At 31.2% G+C, this 7,214-nt stretch overlaps 2 protein-coding genes across 4 annotated transcripts; one reads left to right on the top strand and one right to left on the bottom strand.

Moving 5' to 3' along the window:
* Positions 1 to 1,403: 1,403 nt before the first annotated feature.
* LOC100168005 (DNA-directed RNA polymerases I, II, and III subunit RPABC5) lies at positions 1,404 to 3,177 on the bottom strand. The gene is made up of 2 exons (XM_001942767.4): positions 2,873 to 3,177; positions 1,404 to 1,572 (listed from the first exon to the last, which is right to left on the bottom strand). The coding sequence occupies exons 1-2, from the start codon at positions 2,965 to 2,967 to the stop codon at positions 1,464 to 1,466; spliced, it is 204 nt and encodes a 67-aa protein (XP_001942802.1). The 5' UTR covers positions 2,968 to 3,177; the 3' UTR covers positions 1,404 to 1,463.
* Positions 3,178 to 3,307: 130 nt separating this feature from the next.
* Positions 3,308 to 6,094, top strand: LOC100570534 (methyltransferase N6AMT1). 3 transcript variants are annotated; one of them, XM_029490319.1, is made up of 6 exons: positions 3,308 to 3,584; positions 3,800 to 4,144; positions 4,249 to 4,304; positions 4,390 to 4,746; positions 4,816 to 5,084; positions 5,174 to 6,094. In XM_029490319.1, the coding sequence occupies exons 3-6, from the start codon at positions 4,287 to 4,289 to the stop codon at positions 5,451 to 5,453; spliced, it is 924 nt and encodes a 307-aa protein (XP_029346179.1). In that variant the 5' UTR covers positions 3,308 to 3,584; positions 3,800 to 4,144; positions 4,249 to 4,286; the 3' UTR covers positions 5,454 to 6,094. The 3 variants fall into 3 exon arrangements, with proteins under 3 accessions (XP_029346179.1, XP_029346175.1, XP_016661925.1); XM_029490315.1 differs by having other exon boundaries at positions 3,678 to 4,144; XM_016806436.2 differs by having other exon boundaries at positions 3,308 to 4,144.
* Positions 6,095 to 7,214: the final 1,120 nt, after the last annotated feature.

Here is a 7,214-nt window from a genome sequence, read left to right as displayed (position 1 = left end):
AGTTTTACGAGTTGCACCAAAAACCAAAATCAATTTTCTCAAAAACAGATTTTGCGTAAAAATTCCAGTTTTTCCATAATTTTTCTTTTGTTTTTGACGGCGCTTCTGAAAACTACTAATTTTTAATTTTGACCCCCTTAAAGTACCAACTAGTTTCACTTTCCTATCAGAAAAGATACTGTTGAAGAAAATCTAAGCAAAAATAAAAAAACACACATTATTGTAAAATCTATACATTCATTGTTCCACTCAGAATCTAAAAAGTAATTTGTAAAAATGACTCTAGTATAATAATTCTAATACTAGATCCAATATTACATAATAATATAATATATCCCTATTTTATATTTTTGCAAAACCACTTCAGCTTAAGGACTATTATCCTTAGTATAAACAATTGAATAGTCGACAAACTATTCGTTCTAATTTTGAATTAGGTAGGCACCTACCTAATTGCAAATGTAATATAATAATATAATATTATGCAGTAATTTATTTAATTGCTGATAACATTGTATTTGAAAATGTCATTGTATATACAAAATATAATAGTTGAAAGTTTCTAAATCCGACAAAAAAAATATTTGAATCACTGAAATATAACTAAAATTGTAATTATTTGTTAAACTATTTAATGTCTTACAGATTTTAAAATAAAATGTATATAAAACCTGTGTTTATACATATTTCAGATTTATTGGTTTTAGTATGAAACTATGAACAACTTATGAGCAACCTTAAATGTAAAAATTGAATATTTTGTAAATTTTCGTCATTTTGATGAATTTTGCAAAATTTAAACTACAATAGTTGAAAGCACGGAATGAGCCATTATTTGGAATAAAAAATATAATGGAAAGTGACTACTATCAACATTTTATTTTTATATGTAGTATCTACATTATTTAGAATTAATAATAAAGAATTTTTTTTTCAACATTGTTTTTCATTAAATACAAGATTTAATAATGAAATAAAAGTATTGGACCGTTAAAATTTAACCAGCATAGCCGCAGTACCTAACGCCTAGGAGTTAAGAAATATATATTCATACAATAAAAACAATACTTGGGATATATTTAACATAGACACGCACATATAATACATTTTTAGCAGGGTGTCACCATATCAATTTTATTAAATGTTAAAAATTTTAAAGAAAAAAATTTAATTATAACCCACTTAATAAAATACAACTTTTGAATTTCAGCAAAGTAAAATGTGTTGCTTTTATAATAATAAAAAAATATATATTGTAAATACCTATTTAGTATTTACCTATGATGAATATTTTTACTTGAAAAATTTATCAGATCATATATTTGTATTTTTGAATATAATTAATTCTTTTGCTTATTAATAATATACATAAGATATATAATATATAAATAAAACACAATTAATTACATCTTACAGGTTACTTTATTTTAAAAAAATTTTTAGGATAAAATTGTTCTTGAAAATTATTTTTCAAGCGGCGCATAATTGAGAAGCTTTTCAATTAAATCAACGTGACCGAGTAACATACGTCTACAACAATATCGTTTAAGTCCAAGTGCATCCAAAGCATCACTGAAAAAAATTAAAATTAAAATAAATTAATAGCCATAATCAAAGCAAAGAACTAACATAATTAAAGACATTTTAAAATTTGACATGTAAAAATACATAATTATTATTGAATTTACTAGAATGTAAGAAAATATTGCAAGTTTTCACCTTGTTTAAAAATTGGATAACTATGTATGTCAACCCATTAAATAGTTGTATCGAGAAATCAGACACTTGCCTTATGGGTCTGTTTTTGTGTTGGCCACTTCATTAATATTTTATGACAAATATTATTTTATTAAAAGTAAATTGCTTTACAGGGAGCTTAGCAATTAAGTATAAATTGTTTTAAATGTAAATGTAAATGTAATAAATAACAAATATATTATTATTGAGCATATTATTATATTATATAATATATAGGTAAACAATTATATTATTTAGTTATTAGACACTATGCATTGTATATTATAACAATGAAGTTATAATTTAATATGAACTAAATTTGATACTTTATTATTTGAGACCAATCGAGCAATGAAATTGTCTACATAAGTACAGAAGAGCATAAAAAAATGAAAAAAGAAGTTATTGTGGGCTGCCTGAATTTAAATTTCATGGGCTGAAAAATATCACTAATCCACTCATATATCTATTAGTAATAAATAATGTGAGAATTTTGAGTCATCAACAAAAGTATAACAAAAATATTTAGCTATTTTTATATGACTAGTTCACACCATATGTAAATGTAATTAAAAATTAAACCCATTTGTACATAATTTAGAAAAGTGGAGGACGGTAACCTCAATAAATTATTTGATACTAGGTACATAATATCACAATAGAATTACAGCTGACTTAAATATCTATGATTCTAATGACGGGGCACATAAAAAATTGAATAATTTAACAGACCAATCATGAGCCACTAAATCATGTTTGAGGGACCAGCTCGTTATGGATTCATTAAATGCGTAGTGACTGATTATGTAACCCAGCATTTTACTTTAAAAGAAAGCAGTGTAGGTCGTAGAACGCTTAAAAAAATTGATGGGTAACAAAATAATTGTCACACACAGACCAGATCAATAATGTAACTAATACACGCGAGGAAGGAATTACATAATAGGTATAAGAGATTTTTCAAAATCAGTACCTGCTTATTAAACAGAAATTTACAACGGAAAAAAATGTTAATGTCATGGGAAGGGGGTTAAAGAGTCTTATTTCTAAAACGCCACATCGATCGTAGAATACATAACTAACATGCAAAGCATTGCCTCTAATGCTAAATGAAATATTACTTTATAGTCCTCACCCTTCTGTATATTCAGCTTGTAGTAAGCCTAAGTAACTCTCCCATTTGTTTGCTATGACCTTTCCACACGTGAAGCACCGGATCGGAATGATCATTTTGATTGATTTACTGCAAAAACCTGCGTCGGTTTGTTAATTAACAATTAAATGAATGTCAATAGACATAAAACACTTGATTGCAAACTATTAGGGTTGTTATCAAGTGTGCACGAACAACGGATGTGAGCAGTGGCCGCTACAACTGGCCAGCGGGTTACCGGTGTTCGGTACAATCACGTACAATAGAGCGATGCGGCGATGCGTTCCGTTCCGAACAACAATTCTAGATTCCAGTGCGCCCGGCGCCGACGTTCGACGAAAGCGTGGTTTAGGAACTCACGGCGCACGCGCAACAAGCCTCCACGCCTATTACGCAGTAATATTTTATTATTTCCCTATCCCATGTGTGCTCCTCGCCCCTCCACAAATCACATCAGAAGTGAGCACGGACTACAACTGAGTGCAATACTACAATAATACGTTGGAATGTTGCGTCGTTGCCGCTTGCCGCACTGGGTGACGAAGTTTCAAACGATTGGCCAAAATTGAGACTCACTGGATAGTTCATTATTTCGAACAGTCGGCCATCTTAGGAGACTGTAGATCAAGAACGGCATTCGTATTTAACGTCTATCCGGACGATACACGCCGCCGTGCAGCGTAAAATATCTTACGTGAGTATCCAGGTACCTCGGTAACGTATTATTATTAATTTTCTGTCATCGTCGATCCCGGACGGTGGTACAATATTTACGCGTCAAATGCAGGGGATCAAACAACAAACTGCACGAATTCTAGTCCTGTAAACAACAGGATCTTACACCGGCGCATTGCCGGTCCTGTCCGATCGGTTTTTAAATGGAAGATATAGCGTTCGCCGCATTTGCAGCTGCAGAAGCGTCAACGTTCGCAGCGACCGCGGCCAGAGAAGCAGCCACCGCCGCCACTGTAGCAGCCAACGCAGCCACATTAGCAGAAGCAGCAGACGCGTCAAAAGCACTCTCCATCTCGGCTTCGATAGCAGTAACTGCAGCCGCGTCAGCAGCAGCCGCCGCTGAAGCATTGGCGGAAATTGTAGCCGAAGCGGTAGAGATTGAAGAGGAACTGTTGGCTGAACGCACGGCTGCCGCCGCGTGAGCCAGACGCACATATCGTTTGACATCCACGTAACCCTCTACACAATTCGGTTAGGTCACGTCGACCTTCTCTTTGGCTTTTCAGTCAAGTGCACCAGGTAACTGACTTGTCTATTTCTAATCACATGTACCGGTGTACTGCATTCCGTTGTTTCTTTTAAACTGCATTATTTTTTTTATTTTAAATGTGTTTGATATATAGTGACAAAAAGCAGAACTAAGACCATTAAAAAATCCAACATGATTATCAACACGCCCGTAAGTTTAATGATGTACACATTTTTTCCAAACATTAATACAGGTTCTTGTTGATTAACCATACTTACATGGTTTGTTCATATAGGATTATTCTATTTCCGATCATGTCTCTTTGGACGAAAACAATGGTGAATTTAATACCTCTCCTGCAGTGTATGAGCCAGCTGAGGATACATTTTTGATGTTGGACGTTTTGGAATTGGACTTGGAGCAAGTGGTTAAAACCCGGTTGTCAAAAACAAATATTGGTTCGTCTGACAAATGTGGACCACTGTTGGTCATTGAATTAGGTAGTGGTTTTGGCATCCTTACTGCTGCTATATCAAAGGCTCTAAGTGATTCACTTTCATCGTATGCTGTTGGAGCTCACTGTATAGCTGTAGACATGAATCCAACAGCTTGTCTTAAAACCATTATGACATGCAAACTTAATGGTGTTGATGTGAGTGTATAGCTATATAATTATTTTTAAATATACATTTTTGTGACTCATTTATGTTTTTATATCTAGGTGGATGCAGTACGTGGCGACCTACTGACATGGATGCGACGTCCAGGAACAACGGATGTCAATAATGACCCTAACAAAGAAGTGTTTGGCCCCATTGATATACTTTTATTCAATCCGCCATATGTTCGAGGCCCAAAAGGTGAACTTGCACCAACACCTAGAGTAACAAAAATTGACACTAACGATCAGGCTAAATACCAAAAGCAAGTAGCGGTAGAAGATGCAGCTTGGCTGGGTGGTGGCCCAGATGGTGTAGATGTACTTAAGAGGTTGGTATGAGTGTATGACTTCTGTGTACTTAGCACCTATACCTATAGTAATTTAATAATTTTTGTGTGATTTTTTTTTTATTAATTAGGGCTTTGCATCAGGCTGCAGATCTTCTATCAGAGTTTGGAGTATTCTATGCACTGATGATTGATTATAATTATGATGCGCTGGTGCGAGATGAGATGCAAGCTCGTCGTGATCGATCTGACCAGAATATTTATTATGATGACTTGAACAATATAGAGTTGACAACTTTTGGAAGCAGCCCAGCTAGCAGACCATTAATATGCACTCGTATCTTGTCCCGGAACATCATTGGTGAACGCTTAGCTGTATACCGAATTTATCGGCCTTTAGATTTTGATTAATCGCACCCTGCATTGTGTTGGACTGGCTACTATCATAGTACATTTATTTTATTAACATTCCTTTAAATTTATTTTTATTTTAAATATTTGACATATTTTTATCATTATACTTCTTTATTTGCATTTATTGCGGCACATACTGTATCCCATTCAATTTATTTCTGTAATACTATGTATTACACAAATCAGTTAAATTAAACATTAATACAGAGTCTATTTAATACTTACATACGTAAATATTATTTTTTTATACTGTAAAATATATTGTTATAAAACAATCCATTTGTTCAATTTTTTAACTTTTATTTCAATTTTGTTTTTTTTAATCACTTTTTTGTAGTTTTCATCAATTTCATTTTTTTAATACCATGTTAAATTTTGAAGCCAATTAATTAATTAAGAAAATATTATTTATACTCGTAACATTATTAATTATTTGTTTTATATTAAAAATATAAACGTTTCGTTTTTAGTAAGAAAAATTACTTGGAAAATGAATAACTTATAGTTTTCAATTTATTAAGAATTATACAAGTTGTAAAATAGATGGATATTCTATTTTTTTTCATCTTTTCAAGTTAAAATATTTTTGTAGTATATTTTGTACTTTGATAAGTAATTAAAAATATTTTGACTGCATTTCATTTGTGTCTTCAAATTTATTTCACAGTTTATATTTCATGTAACATAATACAAATTAATATAATCCTCGAGTACTTAGCACATTCATCTTTCAATCTATCTATTAAAATATTTTCTTTATATTAAAAAATTATGCATTTAAAATAGGGATTATTTGGTTAATTATTTCTGTTAAAATTTGATGTTTAAAAGATGAATTTTTAATTGAAATCTATAAATCATAAGCTCCATAACTCCACCTATCTGATGTCATCAACCATGGTAATCACATTGGGATTTATTTTAAATAACTGTTGATTGTAAAAGAATATATTACAATTTTTAGGTCATATTTGTATCATAGAATATAAAATACATAAGTTGTTTCCAAGTATTTAATCAACTTTTATTTTAAATTTAAATATTTATATTGTTTAATTGCTTATTACTTTCATTTTATCTTTAATTTTTATGAAATATGCACCTCTAACAACAACAGTTTTCATGTATCAGCGTAAACAAATCAATTGCAATATTTTTTTTTTATCTATAATTTGTTTGACACGTGTTTCATTAAAATAAATTACGGTCAACTTATTTATTTGTTTTTAAAGTTTCTTTACTTTAAATTTCCTTTAGAAATTTAGAATATCACTCTTAGTTTTGTTTTTATTGATATTTTAATTTTTAAACGAAATTTTATGTTATTGTTCACCTTTAACTTTTATTAGTTAATATGGTTTAAAAAATTCAGGTTTGACATTAAAAATTACGTGTTATTAAATTCTATCCCAGTTATGTTTTTAATTAATTGGTTGTTTCATTGGGAGTAGATTTGTTTATACATGTATGATTTTTTTCACAATTTGTAGTGAAGTAGTATTGTTGTATTTAATTTATGTATGACTTTTTTTTTTATTGATTAGCACTACGAGTCTACATTTCAGAATAGTTTTGGTTGACTGCGGTGATGCCACTGGAATCGAGATTTGGGACGAATACCTACTGACCTCCATTATTTGGATGGCCGGCAGACAGGTGTTGATCTCTCCGATAATATTGACTGTTGAGTCCTTCCTGGACGAAGTCGTTGTCGTCGTTTTCAATTTTGTGTGCCGGTGGCTGTGATATAACCCGGGC

Source organism: Acyrthosiphon pisum, chromosome X (assembly GCF_005508785.2).
Source record: "Acyrthosiphon pisum isolate AL4f chromosome X, pea_aphid_22Mar2018_4r6ur, whole genome shotgun sequence".
NCBI classification, from domain to species: Eukaryota; Metazoa; Arthropoda; class Insecta; order Hemiptera; family Aphididae; genus Acyrthosiphon; species Acyrthosiphon pisum.
Note: the sequence above shows the minus strand (reverse complement) of the source record. Positions and strands in the feature narration are given on the sequence as shown.

Excerpts from the sequence above, each read along its gene's own strand:
- LOC100570534 (XM_029490319.1), top strand. Across the intron at positions 4,747-4,815 it reads GCAAACTTAATGGTGTTGAT|GTGGATGCAGTACGTGGCGA; the intron begins GTGAGTGTATAG and ends TTTTATATCTAG. Across the intron at positions 5,085-5,173 it reads GGTGTAGATGTACTTAAGAG|GGCTTTGCATCAGGCTGCAG; the intron begins GTTGGTATGAGT and ends TTTATTAATTAG.
- LOC100168005 (XM_001942767.4), bottom strand. The coding sequence starts at position 2,967 with ATGATCATTCCGATCCGGTGCTTCACGTGTGGAAAGGTCATAGCAAAC. Across the intron at positions 1,573-2,872 it reads CAAGCTGAATATACAGAAGG|TGATGCTTTGGATGCACTTG; the intron begins GTGAGGACTATA and ends AATTTTTTTCAG.